At 45.9% G+C, this 19,152-nt stretch overlaps 1 protein-coding gene across 7 annotated transcripts in view; it reads left to right on the top strand.

Moving 5' to 3' along the window:
* MTUS1 (microtubule associated scaffold protein 1) overlaps nt 1-19,152 on the top strand; it is a 390,210-nt gene that overhangs the window by 148,505 nt on the left and 222,553 nt on the right. For all 7 annotated transcript variants that reach the window (XM_077477385.1, XM_077477386.1, XM_077477387.1 and 4 more), the window contains exon 3: nt 4,491-4,692. In XM_077477385.1, coding sequence (XP_077333511.1) covers nt 4,491-4,692 — 202 coding nt within the window. The remainder of the gene's footprint in view (nt 1-4,490; nt 4,693-19,152) is intronic.

Below are 19,152 nucleotides of genomic sequence, written 5' to 3' on the forward strand. Positions count from 1 at the left end.
CCAGAATGTATAAAGCTTGTCTGAGCTGGTAGAAAACGGTTTGGAGAGCCAAAATTACACTTGGCAGAGCTCAGAGAGGAGAGCTCTGAGAGTTGATTGGAGAAAAGTGACACATCCCCCTGCACACAGGAGCAGAGCTGAGGCTGTCAATCAACTGGACACTCCTCCCCATTACTGTTTTTCTTTTGCCAGAAGTGATTCATGAAACAAAGCAGCAGAGATGGCACCAAGGCCAGCCATACACTGAATGCCGCTCGGTTCAGCAGGAACCGGCCGAGATTCGTACCATTAATGGGCAGGCTGAATGCAACAAGGTGATCAACTTTGGTACAACCAGCCTGCTGGATTTCCTTGCGATTATCGTGAGCAGCTGCTAGCAATAATCGCTTTCTAATCCCGTCACGGGCAGCTTTTCCCACACTGGAAGAAATCAATTTCTCAGCAGGAGGAATTCCCCTGTCAGCACTGTCTGTGTTGCAAATGTGTTGCAAATGCAAATGTTTCCTGCAAGCTGTGATTGCAGGAACTAAATTTGCATTGTCTATGGCCTACCTTAGTGCTGTTTTATACACAATATAGAGGGTTAGGCTTTATTCATATTTCATGTCTAATTTTTTGCTTTGTGTTTTGTTCTAAAAATTAATTTGAAATGCTTTTAAAACCTTGGAGTGTTCCATCGTTGTTAGGGCAATGCACTGATCAGGTTTTCTACGAAGAGTGCGGTCATAAATCCATTATCTGGAGGAATTTGAGGTTTTGTTTCTCCTGCAGTTAATCCCTTGACAAGGGAGCCGTTGTGTCCTTGATGTGGAGGTGTGTCTGGTCTGCACATACTTGGCAGCTTATCACTTTTTTTTAATTGCTACAACAAATTGATACTGTTGTCAGTACTATTGTCAGATGTGGAGAGCAGAAAATGCAGGGCAAAGTGACCACACAGCAGCCTTGTCTATGTGCCGGTATGAACGATTATCAGACCAAGCTGCTGCAGTGTGCATAGGGGCAAGCATAGATTCAGGTGAGTCAGCATGCGGCTCGTTATCAGCAGTTGATCAGATTCCTGCGGCATACTGAAAATAGATTCACTCCTCTGATGTCAGTAGAAGGACTGCAGTGGTGGTGAGCTTGCTGCGTTGGCCTCTGCCAGTTGAGGGTACTTAAACTAAGCTGTTTAGAAACATCTTGATCTTTTTATCCTCCTGATTTTCATCAAGCAATTCTTCATGGCAGCTTGAGTTTCAAGTTGTTTGTATTGAAGTTGGCCTTATCTAGTTACTTGGTACAGATAATGGCAGTTCAGCCTATGGCCTTCAAATGCCGCTATGAGCCCTTCTCACCCCTAAAGTGAGCGCTGATAACTGTCGTGCCTCCCAGGCTTTAAATAGGATCAGCACAACTTGACAACTGTTATTGAAATATTTTGGAGCATCAAGATCCAGTATAAATACTCGCACTGGATTATTGAATGGTGGGGGATATCCGTTGCGATGTGTTTTGCAAATGCTAGCCGCTTGTCTGTAAATAGTACGCAAAAGAAAATTGCGCAAAGTGTAAAAAAACAAAAGAAAATTGACTTAAATGATTAATGATAAACGGCAGCAATCACAAATATGTACATACCATATCCAACAAATGATATATGTATCAACGGGTTGCGCTGTCATGTATACGTAATAAGGTGTCACCAGCACACCAGGATCTCCAAAATTGGTTTAAACATTTTAAACGCATAGTATGAAAATAAATCAAAGCGACGTTTCAGAGCCACGCAGGACCCCTTCATCAGGCATGTGAGGATGCACATAGCTGATGAAGGGGTCCTGCATGGCTCCAAAACATCGCTTCAATTTTTTTGGTACGATGTGATTAAAATTTTGGACCCAATTTTGGAGATCCTGGTGTGCTGGTGACACTTAGCATGATTGCCGTTGGTTCTAGCCGTTGGTCATTTCAGCACCCAATTTAAGGTACAGCCATTTGTGCAGGTATGTGTGCGTTGGGAGTATTGCTTTGGATATATATGTAATAAGATGTGTTAATTGTGATGAGGTTAACAAAGGTTCATCTTTAGAATAGGTGTGTAAACGTGTTTGAGTCCAAAGACAGATTCTAATCCACAAGGTGAAAATCCACAAGGTCTTTACAATTTCAATCGGTGCAAACACCCAGACCACAGGATAGATGGGACAAATATATCTTCTTACTAGATATTAAGACCTTCCAAGGTCTATATGTGCATCAGTGAGCAATCACGCCTCACTTTGGGTATAAACCACCTCAGCTGTTCAGCCTACTTGGACTCCAATGATGCAGTTCCTCACAACAGTTATCCTTTAGGGGACTCCAAAACCAGATCACCTAGTATACCACATGGAAGAGGAAAACTAACTCATTGCGCAGCGTTCAATAAAAACACACAAGAGTTTATTTCAAGGTTCTACTTGCAGCCAAGATCTTAAAATAGGCTTATTGGCAACACACTAGTCCAACACCCTCCACAAGTGCCATGACGTCATGGCTGCTCTGTGCCTAGCCTGACATAGGTTTCATCCAATGGGATTTCTTCTGTGAGGGTTGCATGTAAAGCTGGGTACACAACACTTCCTGAGGAACCGGATGAAATTTGCTATCTGGGTGTCCCTATCGGCCTCCTCCCGTCTGTGTTCTTCGATTTGAAAAAACAAAGCCTAAAGGAGTTGAGCCGATGACTATTGGCTGAACGGCGATTGCGCTACATCAGATGAATCTGCTGTTCATGTATTCTGACAGGTGCTGGTTACAGCTGTTGGACAATTGCCGCAGCAGAAGATTCCTCCATCTGTATAGCATGAATGGGGGAATCTGATTAATTTTGTTCAGCACGCAGTTTGAATGAAAACAATGTGTATACATTGCATTAGGCTGATGACCCTATTGTAGCAGTGGGAAAATGTACAGATGGGGATTTTGGACATTGATGTGGCTTTCCTGATCTGCATGCTTGTTTCAGGTTGCTGCTACAAAGTATTGAAGCTTGTGGGACAGCAAAACAACCAGGCAACTTGGCGCTTAAGGGGTCAGTAATTGCGGCTGACGGGTTTATCTCTGAAAAGCTTAAAGCTCGTACACACTATCTGAAAATACCGCTTTCGAATCGATCGTATGCTAATCTGAACATTGGTACACAGCTTTCCATAGCCAATCACGATAGTTCATCCGATTTTTTTTATTATCCAAACAGACCAGCACGAAAATTTTCTTAAGATTTTCGTTCAGCCAGTACAGTTGCCCGAAAATACAATACAAATACACCAGAACACGTGACATCACTTCCAAAAAAAAATTGTCGTATAAGAATTTTCGTGACTTTAGTAACCTATTCAACTTCTGTTTGCAACTAGCAAGTGAAAAAAAGTCAGACGATCTGTCGCCAGATTTTTGGATCGTGTGTACGGGGCATTAGTCGCATTCAACAGGATCTGTTCCATAAGACATTCGCTGCCTGCCTGTAAGAGCAGGGTTTTTTTTGCCATGTAATTAAAGCAGAAAAATGTTACAGAACAAGTTCATTTTTGAATATTCTGAACTATTCTGCTCTTCCATGACCTGGATAAATGAGGACTCATTTACACCATGTGGGGTGACTGGTGTATTTTCCACCCTGGGTCAATATCCATCACTGCAGGGTCTCATAGAACAGTGGTCATCAATCCTGTCCTCATGGTCCACTAACAGGCCAGGTTTTAAGTATTACCTTGGGGAGATGCAGACTAGAATACTGCAATCACTGATATCACCTGTGATGTATTTCAGTTACCTTGCAAACTTGGCCTGTTAGTGTGCCCTGAGGACAGGGGTTGATGACCACTGACGGAAAACATTGTGTTTTCTATGCACCTCATTCATACCACAACACTGAATTTCTCTGCAGTTCACTGGATGGAACAGTAAGTCACCTAATCTCAGGGCAACACACAACTGTGCGGGGGCCTGAATAGTTACACTTCCAATAAAGTGTTTTTTTTGTGTTTTTTAATTTGTAAAACCCAAGACGGGCACTGCTGCTGAACAGCAGATCCATTTTAGCACATGGCTTGGGTGTGTATATAGACCCACCTTAAAAAAAAAAAAAAAAAATCTCTCGGTATTGTGCACCTAGTAGAAGGGTTTCCCCAGGCATACAGAATAAAAAAAATCCTTATGTCGCTTATAACTTGCTTTTATCTTTGTGTGTTAAGACACTAAATCAAAGGAATTAAGTGTTTTTACCTATTTTGTCTCCCTCAATGACACGCCTGCTAGTATAGCTTTGAAATTCGGCAATACATTTTATGAATTTTCTGAATTACAAAGTTAATACTTATTTTTTTCATCAGTTTTTATTTTTTTATGCGGCATTATTAAAGAAAGTCAAACTCCTTATGTCTTAAATCTAGACCTCTGTATTCTTAACACTTACTCATTATTTGTACAGTTGTATTTAAACCCACTTGAACTTTTTTCTCTTACAGCCCTTTTCTGCAAAGTTAACTACTCCCAGCAAGAACTTGCATAATCAGCTTCTGTCTTCCCTGAAAAACACAACTTCACAGCCAGTTCCCACCTCCAGAGCCAGACTTCACTCCACTGAACAGCGGCGGGGAAGTGTGGGGAGGAGCGCGGTGACTGTCAGAGTGACATCGCCACCTAGCGGAAATCAGCAGCCAAGTGCCGGTAAGAGGATGATGGGTAAAATTGGTTATATAGAGTTTTTGAAAAGCTTTAAATTGTGTTTTATAAATACTGCAGGAAAAAAATATGGAGGTGTAGCCCATAGCAACCAGTTGGCTATAGTTTTTTTCTTTTGTGCACTCAGAATGGTATAACATGAAGGGCTGTATATCACCAATCTTGTAAATATACAGCAACACAACTGGAGAAATTAGTGGGAAGTAATGAAGGTCTTTTTCCCTGCCCTCTGACATTGCTAAGGTGGCTATGTGGGGCTGTCCAGATAAACGTCCTCTTTTCCAGTGCAATTGTATTCCTCTCCAACACTGTGCTTAATGCCCACTTTTTTGCTCAGAGCTTTTTTTGTATCGAATTGGCTGATACGGGTTTAAATAGATGATCTCAGCAATTCAGTCTTTCAAAAAGTGGATATTGTGTTTTTTTTTATTTTTTATGACCGTTCTACTTTAAAGTGGTTGTTAAGGCTTAAAGCAGAGCTCACCCAAAAGGGTAAGTTCCCCATTAAGGCCTCTTCACTGCTACTGTTTATGTAATGGCACTTTTGGGGAGGAGCAGAGCCGGTACCTGATTTTGCCAGGTACCCGCTCCCACTTCCGCTCCCGCTCCGACCACCTAGGTGATCGTAGCATTAGTTCCCCTCCCCTCTCCTTCCTTGCAGTTTTCTCAGACTGCGGGACCATTTGCAATGCGCAGTGAGCACCTGGCTGTTAAGCCGCAAGCTGCCACAGCTGGGTGCCCACAGTTGAGGTGCCGGAGATAGAAACGGGGTGAGAACAGCACTGGATCGTGGGGTACTTTAGTGGCTGTTTTAAAAGTCAGCAGCTAGTTGAAGCTCCCCTTTTAAGGTTTTTACCCAACACTTTATCGCCATTAGGGTAAAAAAAAAAAACTTTCTATGTTCACCTTCCTACTGCCCTCCTCTAAATACCTACCTGAGCCCGATCTTGGTCCAGCACAGTAGCCAAGAGCAGCAGCTCTCTCCTCTTTTTCTCTCTCTCTCTACTCGACGTGGCAGCAGGAATCTTTTGGCTTCTGATGCTGTCAGTCAAATCCTGTAAAGAGGGAGCCGGAGGCAGAGCCGCGCCATGCTGCAGGTGTCAGACTCGCACAGCCTAGCTTGAGATCGAGCCCGCGCATGTGCCACCATAGGAAGGGGAGTAGAGAACCTGAGAGCACCTGCAGAGCACCCAAAAAATGGAGAATAGGGGCCCCGCTATGCAATACAATTTCACAGAGCCGGTAAGTATAACTTGTTTGTTATTTTACATTTGTTTTAATTTTTACAAGAACTTTAAATATGCACTCTAGCAAAATGTTCAGAGGACAGAGAGGGCTAGACTCTGGTTTGATTGCTGCCTGTGAATATGTTCCTTACTTCTAGTAGTGTCAGGCAGTAATTGAGAGGAAATATGTCAAAACCATATTTTTTGTTACTCGGAATATCAACTACTTCATCCTGTATGAAAGGCCATAACAATGGACCTCATGTAGGTACAGTGCATCTGCAATATATTCAGTGCTGCACATTCTATGCTACAGCCTTATTCCAAAATGGATTACATTTTCCTCAAAATTCTACAAACAATGCCCCATAATGACAATGTGAAATGTTTGAAATCTTTGCAAATTTATAAAAAAAAAAAAAAAAAATCACATGTACATAAGTATTCACAACCTTTGCTGAATACATTTGTTAAAGCACCTTTGGCACCAATTACAGCTTAAAATCTTTTTGAGTATGATTCTACAAGCTTGGCACACCTATTTTTTAGCCAGTTCCCCCCCCCCCCCCGTTCTTTTTAGCTTGACCTCTCAAGCTCCATCAGGCTGGATGGGGAGCGTCAGTGCACAGCCATTTTCAGATCTCTCCAGAGATGTTCAATCGGGCTTTGGCTGGGTCACTCTAAGATATTGAGAGTTGTCACACATAGCCACTCCTTCATCTTGGCTTTGTGCTTGGGGTCGTTGTCCTGTTGGAAAATGAACCTTCACCCCAATCTGAATGCCAGAGAGCTCTGGAGCAAGTTTTTATCAAGGATGTCTCTGTACATAGCTGCATTCATCTTTTCCTCGATCCTGACTAGTCTCCCAGTTCCTGCCGCTGAAAAACATCCCCACAGCATGATGCTGCCACCAGCATGTTTACTGTAGTGATAATATTGGTAAGATGATGAGCGGTGCCTGGTTTCCTCCAGACGTGACGCTTGCCATTCAGGCCAAAGAGTTCAGTCTTTGTTTCCTCAGATAAGAGAATATTTTGTTTTTCATAGTCTGGAAGTGGGCTCTCGTCCCTTTTACTGAGTGACTTCCATCTGGCTACTCTACCATACAGTCCTGATTGGTGGAGTGCTGCAGAGATGGTGGTTCTTCTGGAAGGCTTGCCTCTCTCCACGCTGGAGCTCTGTCAGTGACCATCGGGTTCTTGGCCACCTCCCTAAGGCCCTTCTCCCCTGATTGCTCAGTTTGGCCCGGCAGCCTGCTCTAAGAAGAGTCCTGGTTGTTTCAAACTTCTTCCATTTACGGATAATGGAGCCCACTGGGACATTCAATGCTGCTGAAAATTTTCTGTACCCTTCCCCAGAGCTGTGCCTTGATACAGCCCTGTCTCGAAGGTCTACAGACAATTGTCTTGACTGGAATTCCTTGGACTTCAATGGCTTGGTTTGTGCTCTGACATGCACTGTTAACTGTGAAACCTTATAAAGCCAGGTGTGTGCATTTCCAAATCATGTCCAATCAACTGGGTTTACCATAGGTGGACTACAATTACGTATGATCTGTGGAAACAGGATGCACCTGAGCTCACTTTTGAGTGTCATGGCAAAGGCTGTGAATACTTATGAAGATAGCAAATTTCTTAAAGAAAAAAAAAAATCCTAAGATTTTATACAAACATCTTTTACGTTGTCATTATGGGGTATTTTTAGAATTTTAAGGAAAATAATGAATTCAATCCATTTTGGTATAAGGATTTAACAAAATATGGAAAAAAAAATGAAGTGCTGTGAATACTTTCTGGATGCAATATATGAATAGAGGTTAGGGATGCACCGAATGGGTTTTTTGGTGCCGAAACCGATACCGAAAATGAAAAATACACTAGGCCGAAAACCGATACCGAAACAGCACCGATACCAAAAATGACTGTTTTTAAAAAATATTTTTATACAGGAGGTGGTCAGAGACTGGGGACATGGTACAGGAGGTGGTCAGAGATTGGGGACATGGTACAGGAGGTGGTCAGAGACTGGGGACATGGTACAGGAGGTGGTCAGAGACTGGGGACATGGTACAGGAGGTGGTCAGAGACTGGGGACATGGTACAGGAGGTGGTCAGAGACTGGGGACATGGTACAGGAGGTGGTCAGAGATTGGGGACATGGTACAGGAGGTGGTCAGAGACTGGGGACATGGTACAGGAGGTGGTCAGAGACTGGGGACATGGTACAGGAGGTGGTCAGAGACTGGGGACATGGTACAGGAGGTGGTCAGAGACTGGGGACATGGTACAGGAGGTGGTCAGAGACTGGGGACATGGTACAGGAGGTGGTCAGAGACTGGGGACATGGTACAGGAGGTGGTCAGAGACTGGGGACGCGGTACAGGAGGTGGTCAGAGACTGGGGACGCGGTACAGGAGGTGGTCAGAGACTGGGGACGCGGTACAGGAGATGGTCAGAGACTGGGGACGCGGTACAGGAGATGGTCAGAGACTGGGGACGCGGTACAGGAGATGGTCAGAGACTGGGGACGCGGTACAGGAGATGGTCAGAGACTGGGGACGCGGTACAGGAGATGGTCAGAGACTGGGGACGCGGTACAGGAGATGGTCAGAGACTGGGGACGCGGTACAGGAGATGGTCAGAGACTGGGGACGCGGTACAGGAGATGGTCAGAGACTGGGGACGCGGTACAGGAGATGGTCAGAGACTGGGGACGCGGTACAGGAGATGGTCAGAGACTGGGGACGCGGTACAGGAGATGGTCAGAGACTGGGGACGCGGTACAGGAGATGGTCAGAGACTGGGGACGCGGTACAGGAGATGGTCAGAGACTGGGGACGCGGTACAGGAGATGGTCAGAGACTGGGGACGCGGTACAGGAGATGGTCAGAGACTGGGGACGCGGTACAGGAGATGGTCAGAGACTGGGGACGCGGTACAGGAGATGGTCAGAGACTGGGGACGCGGTACAGGAGATGGTCAGAGACTGGGGACGCGGTACAGGAGATGGTCAGAGACTGGGGACGCGGTACAGGAGATGGTCAGAGACTGGGGACGCGGTACAGGAGATGGTCAGAGACTGGGGACGCGGTACAGGAGATGGTCAGAGACTGGGGACGCGGTACAGGAGATGGTCAGAGACTGGGGACGCGGTACAGGAGATGGTCAGAGACTGGGGACGCGGTACAGGAGATGGTCAGAGACTGGGGACGCGGTACAGGAGATGGTCAGAGACTGGGGACGCGGTACAGGAGATGGTCAGAGACTGGGGACGCGGTACAGGAGATGGTCAGAGACTGGGGACGCGGTACAGGAGATGGTCAGAGACTGGGGACGCGGTACAGGAGATGGTCAGAGACTGGGGACGCGGTACAGGAGATGGTCAGAGACTGGGGACGCGGTACAGGAGATGGTCAGAGACTGGGGACGCGGTACAGGAGATGGTCAGAGACTGGGGACGCGGTACAGGAGATGGTCAGAGACTGGGGACGCGGTACAGGAGATGGTCAGAGACTGGGGACGCGGTACAGGAGATGGTCAGAGACTGGGGACGCGGTACAGGAGATGGTCAGAGACTGGGGACGCGGTACAGGAGATGGTCAGAGACTGGGGACGCGGTACAGGAGATGGTCAGAGACTGGGGACGCGGTACAGGAGATGGTCAGAGACTGGGGACGCGGTACAGGAGATGGTCAGAGACTGGGGACGCGGTACAGGAGATGGTCAGAGACTGGGGACGCGGTACAGGAGATGGTCAGAGACTGGGGACGCGGTACAGGAGATGGTCAGAGACTGGGGACGCGGTACAGGAGATGGTCAGAGACTGGGGACGCGGTACAGGAGATGGTCAGAGACTGGGGACGCGGTACAGGAGATGGTCAGAGACTGGGGACGCGGTACAGGAGATGGTCAGAGACTGGGGACGCGGTACAGGAGATGGTCAGAGACTGGGGACGCGGTACAGGAGATGGTCAGAGACTGGGGACGCGGTACAGGAGATGGTCAGAGACTGGGGACGCGGTACAGGAGATGGTCAGAGACTGGGGACGCGGTACAGGAGATGGTCAGAGACTGGGGACGCGGTACAGGAGATGGTCAGAGACTGGGGACGCGGTACAGGAGATGGTCAGAGACTGGGGACGCGGTACAGGAGATGGTCAGAGACTGGGGACGCGGTACAGGAGATGGTCAGAGACTGGGGACGCGGTACAGGAGATGGTCAGAGACTGGGGACGCGGTACAGGAGATGGTCAGAGACTGGGGACGCGGTACAGGAGATGGTCAGAGACTGGGGACGCGGTACAGGAGATGGTCAGAGACTGGGGACGCGGTACAGGAGATGGTCAGAGACTGGGGACGCGGTACAGGAGATGGTCAGAGACTGGGGACGCGGTACAGGAGATGGTCAGAGACTGGGGACGCGGTACAGGAGATGGTCAGAGACTGGGGACGCGGTACAGGAGATGGTCAGAGACTGGGGACGCGGTACAGGAGATGGTCAGAGACTGGGGACGCGGTACAGGAGATGGTCAGAGACTGGGGACGCGGTACAGGAGATGGTCAGAGACTGGGGACGCGGTACAGGAGATGGTCAGAGACTGGGGACGCGGTACAGGAGATGGTCAGAGACTGGGGACGCGGTACAGGAGATGGTCAGAGACTGGGGACGCGGTACAGGAGATGGTCAGAGACTGGGGACGCGGTACAGGAGATGGTCAGAGACTGGGGACGCGGTACAGGAGATGGTCAGAGACTGGGGACGCGGTACAGGAGATGGTCAGAGACTGGGGACGCGGTACAGGAGATGGTCAGAGACTGGGGACGCGGTACAGGAGATGGTCAGAGACTGGGGACGCGGTACAGGAGATGGTCAGAGACTGGGGACGCGGTACAGGAGATGGTCAGAGACTGGGGACGCGGTACAGGAGATGGTCAGAGACTGGGGACGCGGTACAGGAGATGGTCAGAGACTGGGGACGCGGTACAGGAGATGGTCAGAGACAGGGGACGCGGTACAGGAGGCATCCCCCATTGCAGCCAGCCTGTGCACTGTGTGCAGGGAAGAGAGCCACCTCCGCCGCCTGTTTGATAACAGCGCCGGGAACATCACAGCTTTCATTTCAATAGCTGTGTTTTCCCGGCCGTGCGCCGTCACACGCAGCCCCTCCCCCTTGTCCGGGCACTTTGATAGACAGATCATCCGTCCAATCCTGCGGATGATCTGTCTATCTAAGTGCCCGGACAAGGGGGAGGGGCTGCGTGTGACGGCGCACGGCCGGGAACACACAGCAATTGAAATGAAAGCTGTGATGTTCCCGGCGCTGTTAACAAAAAGGCGGCGGAGGTGGCTCTCCTGCGCTATGATGGGCGTCACCAGGGGCGCGGGGGCCGGAGCCACGCCCCATTTTCGGCTCCATTATCGGCCGTTTTTCTCTTTCGGCAAATTGCCGAAAAGGGCATTTTCGGCCGATATGTTTCGGCGGCCGAAATTTCGGTGCATCACTAATAGAGGTTATATATGAATAGCGGTTATATATGAATAGAGGTTATTTTGCACATGTCCAGAAATGGCAGATTTGGCTTTAGAGGTCTTGTGATGAACAGTCGAAGCATCCCCCAGTAGACGGCACATTGAGCATCTCAGAAGATCAGAGGCAGGTATAAGTGGGTCGATCTAGGACTAAAAACCTGGCTTTTCACGTCTAAATAAACAAAACTTCAATCTAAGATGTTTTTGGCTGGTGTTCACCAAACTGAAGAAGACCTTTTTAATGAGTGTCCGTGGCATAGTTTTTTTTCAGGGCTCATTTTTGCTATGTTGATTCCAGGTTATTTCTGGAGCTATGGTGTTCTGTCCTACTTGAAGAGGCATGCCGATGTTCTTTAAATAGTTTTAGTAGGTTGCTCCAATGTCTGTTGACAATAGCTGCAGTCTATTGATTAGTGACTGGCCAAAATCGTGGCTTACATAACCGGTGTTAAAGGTTTATGGCTTGTGAACACATAATTTAGTACGTCACAAATTATGCCTTCATGAGCAATTATATCTACAAAAGAAGCTTGGTACATTGTTTAACATGAACGTTTTTAATTAATGTATCATCAATGTAAAGTGATTAAGTCTCAATTTTTTTTTTTTTTTAAATAACAAACATGTTCTACTTGCCTGCGCTGTGCAGTGGTTTTGCACAGAGCAGCCCAGATCCTCCTCTTCCCAGGTCTCTTGTTGGCACTCCCGGATGCTCCCACAGCAAGTGGCTTGCATTGGGGTCACCTGAGCAGACACTTCCGATCAGCGGCTGTGCGTGTCCATTTACACATGGAGCCGCTGCTCAGCTACACCTACCGCTGTGGTGAGTGCTGCACAAGGTTTTAATTTTTATTTTTTTACATTCATGCATAGAAAAATGCACGTGACTCCCGGAGAACCAATAGTTGGGGGAGGGGAGGGTCACACTCAGTACTTACCTGGAAGCCATACAGGCAGATGACACAGTGACCCCGAGGAATGTTACTGGCCGTCAGCATCTCCTTCCCTTTCTATAGGGACAGAAAGAAGAACATGTAAGTGTGAGCGGGGGAGGGGGGCAGCTCTACCCCGATCTACTGCAACTCTCTCTCTTTAAAGGCTTTCCCTTACCCAGGCTATCCCTCACTTAAGTCTATTATGAATGCTGCTGCCAGGCTAATACACCTCACTAATCGATCCGTGACTGCTGCCCCTCTCTGCCAATCCCTTCACTGGCTTCCCCTACCCCACCGTATAAAATTCAAAATGCTAACCATAACATACAATGCCATCCACAAAATCGTCCCCATCTACATCACCAACCGAATCTGTAGAGATCGCCCAAATCGTCCCCTCCGCTCCTCCCAGGACCTCCTGCTCTCGTTGCCTCCTCTCATGCTCGCTTTCAGGACTTCTCCTAAGCCTCTCCCATCCTCTGGAATTCCCTGCTAGGGGCTGATCAGCCCCTAAGCTGTCCACATTTATGAGATCCCTGAAAACCACTTATTCAGGGAAGCCTATCCCACACCCACCGAACTGTCCCCGAACCACCCTCATCAAATCATTTCCTGCATCTATTATCTTTTGTACCACCAACTCCTGCATTTTAGAATGTAAGCTCTATGAGCAGGGCCCTCCTGTCCCTTCTGTCCTGAACTGTGGCGCTATATAAATTGTGAATAATAATGTAGTGCAAGGGCCTGCCTGATTGCATACAAAATGAAACCCTTAAGGTTTGACCTCCTATTATAGGGTTTTGGTAAATCTAAAGGAAAAAATCGATTGTATAGTGTGTGTCCAGCTTAAAGGGAGTTCTAAAAGCAGCTTGTTGTGATACCAATTTTCATAATATATATGTGCCAAAGCAGCTCTTTAGATCTAACAAATATTATGTAACAATTTGCAATATGAAACCGCAAACTGTGATGTAGAATGTAGATTGGCCAAGTGTCACATTGACCGTTTAGTTGAAAGCACAACCAAACAATCAAATGGCTGGTGCCATCACTGATCACATGTGCAGCATCGTGGCAAACAAATCAGAGGCCAAGATGCCAGTTTCAGTGGCTGAAAAGAATAGAATGGTTTAATTCCGCTTAAAGTTGGTTGTAAACCTCAGACATGAAATATGAATAAAGCATATCCCTCTAGTCTAGTGTGTATTTGTCTCAGATGACACTTGGTGCTCTTAATTATCTGCTGCTTTGTTTTTATGCTATCGGCATGAATAGCTTCTAACAAGTTTTCCTGACACTAAGAAAAAAAAAAGGTGACCGGGGAGGGACCTCCAGCTGATTAACAACATCAGCTCTGTTCCTATGCACTCTGTGGTGGGACGGGTTTCTTCCCTCCAATCAGCTCTCAGAGCTCTCCTCACTGAGCTCTGCAAAGTGTAACTTCATTGCTCCGACCCATTTTCTGACAGCTCAAAATAGCTTTGTAAATGTACTTTGAAAGGCTGAAGAGAAGACTGTGTATGTAGGAGGGTCTGTTTCATCTCTGTATCACCTGAGGCCAGTTCGTTTCCTGGATTAATGGTAAAGGTTTACAACCACTTTAGTACTACACTTTAGCTAAAAGTCGGCTGCAGTGCAATAGTTTTGAGAGTGTGTCCATGGATGTCCTCCCAAACCCCATTTACCCCCCCCCCCCCCATGTCTTTTGACACAGATGATCACAGATCCGGGTTAAGGGCCAATCACAGTGGCTTTTTACCATGTGATCAGCTGTGTCAACTCACAGCTAATCGCATATAAACAGGCTTGCTGGTTATTGACAGTCCTTTCCTTGCGCTGTGTGGGGAAAGGAGTGCTGATACGGCAAGCTGGTCAGCACTCGCTGTACACTGATAATCCGTGCAGCCTCATCAGTGAAGAAAGATTACTTATTTGCAAAATTGAACAAACGAAAAACCTAGCAGTGTTTAAATGCCACCAAAAGAAAGCTCTGTCTCAAAAGATAAAAATTGAATGTGGATACAGTGTTGCATGACTGTAATTGTCATTCAAAGTATGAAAGCTGAAAATTGGTCTGGGTAGGAAGGGGGTGAAAGTGCCCGTTATTGAAGTGGTTAAGTGGTGCTACAAGATAAGTGGTGATGGTGAATTCCAGAGAGGAGCAGCATGGTAGAAAAAAATATGGTTAAGAGAGATGGAGATTTCAAGGGCCACACAAACAAACCTCTATAAATAAAACAAAAAAACATAAAGATGTGTAATTAAAGGGCATTATATCAGCCACACAATTAGTATTTTTTAAAGGTAAGGTAAAGAATAAAACCCCCATATTTCTTTCTGCATAGATTTGTATGTTTTTACAGATAGTTATTTTATGTCTCATATTTATGTATATATGATGCCAAAAATATAAGCCACAAGGTTTTGGTTTTCTAATGAAATCCTTTTAATGTTCCCTTAAGTGTTGTGTATCATTTTCCAGGACAATGCCATGTACAAAGAGGTACAGCATTCCTTGTCTTTTTTGCTGTTGTCATTTGCATGCAGTGCTAGATACTGCCACCCTGTGTCCAGTCTTGGTATAGATTAACTGGTCGCAAAAAGAAATGTTCTGCTACGTTTAAAACAAACTGGTATTTTATTTCCTGATGAAAGCTAATAAGGATTTTGCTGGCCATAGAATAAAATAAAATTCCAAAGAAAATGCTTGGGAAATTCAATACAAAACTTCTCAGAACATTCTAATGTCATTCAAAATATTTGTTTAACATTTGATTTTGGGGGAAAAAGGACTTTACTGAATGAAAAATTTGTAATTGGTTCATTCAAGAGAAATTTTCCATCCCACTTCTTCAAAATGTATCATCACTGAGCTCAAAAAAAACTTTGATTTGACCCACCAATGATTCGAAAAATGAGTGAACTTTCTTAGAACCTTCCTAAGCGTTCTACCAATCTCTGGCCAACTTTAGAGTGAAGCGTGCCACGATCTTCAGAAGACTATTACTGCCAAGTGTTCATCACCTGCAGCATTCAGCCAATTAGATTTTCAAACCTTGCTACATAACTTGTATTGTCCATACGAATGTACACATTTTCAGGAAAAGCTTTCTGGTTGTATCCCCTGCAAGGTCCAACCAGCATTAATACAGAATGTTTTAGCAGAATCTTAAGACCATCAGAACTTGTATAATTTAGAATTGGTGCTCACAAACCACCTGAGAAAATGTGGAGGTTTCCATTGCGGACTTCCCATTCTGTGCATGCTGGTTGCCTGGCTGCCTTCTGAATTCGATGCTTTTAAGTGACTGATCTAGCCTAAAGGTATTGTGCACTTTCAAATGTTTTTGTTTTAAGCTGGCCATACATTATACAATTTTCTTATTCCTTATCCTTTTAGATTTACCTTCAGCTATGTAGTGCAAAGGTCTGTCTGTCTGATGGCATACAAATTGAAATTGTTTAGGTCTTATATTATAAGCTTAACCACTTCAGGACCGCCGTATTGCCATTGTACGTCAGCACAATGGCACAGGCAGGCAGAATCACGTACATCTACGTGATTGCCTTCCAGCGGGTGGGGGGTCCCATCGGACCCCCTCCCGCTGGATACGGCGGTCCGATTCGGTCCAGCAGCGATCCGTGATGAGGGGATGGCCGTTCGTTTTCGGCCACCCCCTCTGGATCGCTCCTGGCCAATGAGAAGCTTCCTCCCCTGTGTATTGTTTACACAGGAAGGAGGAAGTGATGTCATTCTCCTCGGGGCGGTCTTTTTGACCGGACTACGAGGAGAAGAGTAAAAGTAAGTCTGCACCAACACTACACTGACATGTAGGTACACACAGGCACACAAACCCCCCCCGATCCCCCCCCCGATCGCCCCCCGATCCCCCCCCCGCCCCCCCTCCCCCCCCAGTCACAGTGTCACTGATTGCATTGATCATTTCTTTACTGATCAATGCATTCAGTGTCAGTTGTGACAGTAAAAACTGTCAGGACAGTTAGTGTTAGGTCCAGGGTAGCCCCCTATCACCCCCCAATAAAGATTTAACCCCCTGATTGCCCCTAGAGTTAACCCTTTCACCCCCTTTTGCCAGTGTCACTAAGCGATCATTTTTCTGATCGCTGCATGTGTCGCTAGTGTCGCTAGGTAGCTAGTTATTTTTTTAGGTTCACCGCCAGGTTTTTATATCGCTAGGTACCCCGATATACTACCCAATAATGTTTTTAACCCCCTGATTGCCGCTAGTTAACCCTTTCACCCCCTTTTGCCAGTGTCACTAAGCGATCGTTTTTCTGATCGCTGCATTAGTGTCGCTACAGTCGCTAGGTAGCTAGTTATTTTTTTAGGTTCACCGCCAGGTTTTTATAGCGCTAGGTACCCCGATATACTACCCAATAATGTTTTTAACCCCCTGATTGCCGCTAGTTAACCCTTTCACCCCCTTTTGCCAGTGTCACTAAGCGATCGTTTTTCTGATCGCTGCATTAGTGTCGCTACAGTCGCTAGGTAGCTAGTTATTTTTTTAGGTTCACCGCCAGGTTTTTATATCGCTAGGTACCCCGATATACTACCCAATAATGTTTTTAACCCCCTGATTGCCGCTAGTTAACCCTTTCACCCCCTTTTGCCAGTGTCACTAAGCGATAATTTTTCTGAACGCTGCATCAGTGTCGCTAGTGTCGCTAGGTAGCTAGTTAACTAGGCTCCCAAAAAGTCCCCCACATGTGGTATCCCCGTACTCGGGAGAAGCAGCAGAATTTATTTTGGGGTGTAATTTGACTTCTGCCCATAGCATGTGTGAGCAATATATCATTTAGTGACAACTTTGTGCAAAAAAAAAAAAGTTTGTAATATTCCCGCAACTTTTGGCAAAATATAAAATATTCCATGGACTCAACATGCCTCTCAGTAAATAGCTTGGGGTGTCTACTTTCCAAATGGGGTCATTTGGGGGGGTTTTGTGCTATTTTGGCATTTTATGGCCTTCGAAACTGTGATAGGTAGTGAGGAGTTAAATCAAAAATTTGCACCCTTAGAAATCCTGAAGGTGGTGATTGGTTTTCGGGGTGCCGTGCGCGAGTAGACTCCCAAAAAGTCCCACACATGTGGTATCCCCGTACTCAGGAGAAGCAGCAGAATGTATTTTGGGGTGTCATTTCACATATAACCATGGCATGTGTGAGCAATATATCATTTAGTGACAACTTTTTGTAAAAAAAAATTTTTTTTTTTTTTTTTGTCATTATTCAATCCCTTAGGACAAAAAAAATAAATATTCAATGGGCTCAACATACCCATCAGCAATTTCCTTGGGGTGTCTACTTTCCAAAATGGGGTCATTTGGGGGGGATTTGTACTGCCCTGCCATTTTAGCACCTCAAGAAATGAGATCGGCAGTCATAAATTAAAAGCTGTGTAAATTCCAGAAAATGTACTCTAGTTTGTAGACGCTATAACTTTTGCGCAAACCAAAAAATATACGCTTATTGACATTTTTTTTACTAAAGACATGTGGCTGAATAAATTTTGCCCTCAATGTATGACTAAAATTTAGTTTATTCGATTTTTCTTATAACAAAAAGAAAATATCTTTTTTTTTCAAAATTTTCGCTCTTTTTTCATTTATATCGCAAAAAAAAAAAATCGCAGAGGCAATCAAATACCATCAAAAGAAAGCTCTATTTGTGGGAAGAAAAGGACGCAAATTTCGTTTGGGTGCAATATTGCATGACCGCGCAATTACCAGTTAAAGCAGCGCAGTGCGAAATTGCAAAAAGACCTCTGGTCCTTAAGGTGTTTATTGGTCCGGAACTGAAGTGGTTAAGGTAGGTATTACCTAGCCTGGTTGTATTTGCAAAAAGGACAGGCAATTCCTTGTTTCGGGTCACACAGCGTCCAATCAATACCTCGCCATTTCTTTTGTGTTTTAGCACAAATGGGGTGCCAATGTGACGATGATCGTGCCGTTAGTGTCACTAAACCCTAATGCTGAAACAACTAATTAACATAATGAACGTAATTGATTATGACAATGGTTGTCAACTATTTTCATAATTGATTGGTTGGTCAGCGGATTAGTTGTCCAGCATACAGAACGCATTAATTTTTTTACATAGCAGAAAATACAGTGCAGCACACATACAGACCACTACACTGTCCATACATGTCAGTAAGTGCCTGAGCGCTTGTGAATGTGGGAGGAGCAATGCCTCATGGGACACATAGTCCTGGACAGGAGAAGGAAATGAGTGATGTAAAGACAGAAGTTTTTTTACCTTATAGGGGAACTCTCTACTGTACTTTGCGGCTTACTATAGGGGCACTCTGAAAGCAGGAAGAGCCAGAAGCGCTGGCAGGGGACCCTAGAAGAGAATCAGGGCTGCTCTGTGCAGAACCACTACACGGAACAGGTAAGTGTGACATGTTTGGATATAAAAAAAAAATCCAACATTTACCATGACTTTAAAGTAATTGTAAAGCCTCAAGGTTTTCAACTTAATGCATTCTATGCATTAAGGTGAAAAACCTTCGATGCTGCAGCTGCCCCCTTTTCTTACCCGAGTCCGATCCAGCCATGTTCACGTGCGCAACAGCTCCAGCCACAGTCTCCCTCCTCAGTAGACAGATCGATGGCAGCAGGAGCATTTGGTTCCTGCTGATGTCAATCAAATCCAGTGATGAGGGCCGTGCAGCAGGACTCAAGATGGAGCCTGCACGGGGGCCCCCAGGGAAATCCGCATTCTGTGTGGGC

The sequence above is a fragment of the Lithobates pipiens genome, unplaced genomic scaffold (assembly GCF_037356315.1).
Source record: "Lithobates pipiens isolate NorthernLeopardFrog02 unplaced genomic scaffold, aLitPip1_a1.2 Scaffold_13, whole genome shotgun sequence".
Lineage (NCBI taxonomy): Eukaryota > Metazoa > Chordata > Amphibia > Anura > Ranidae > Lithobates > Lithobates pipiens.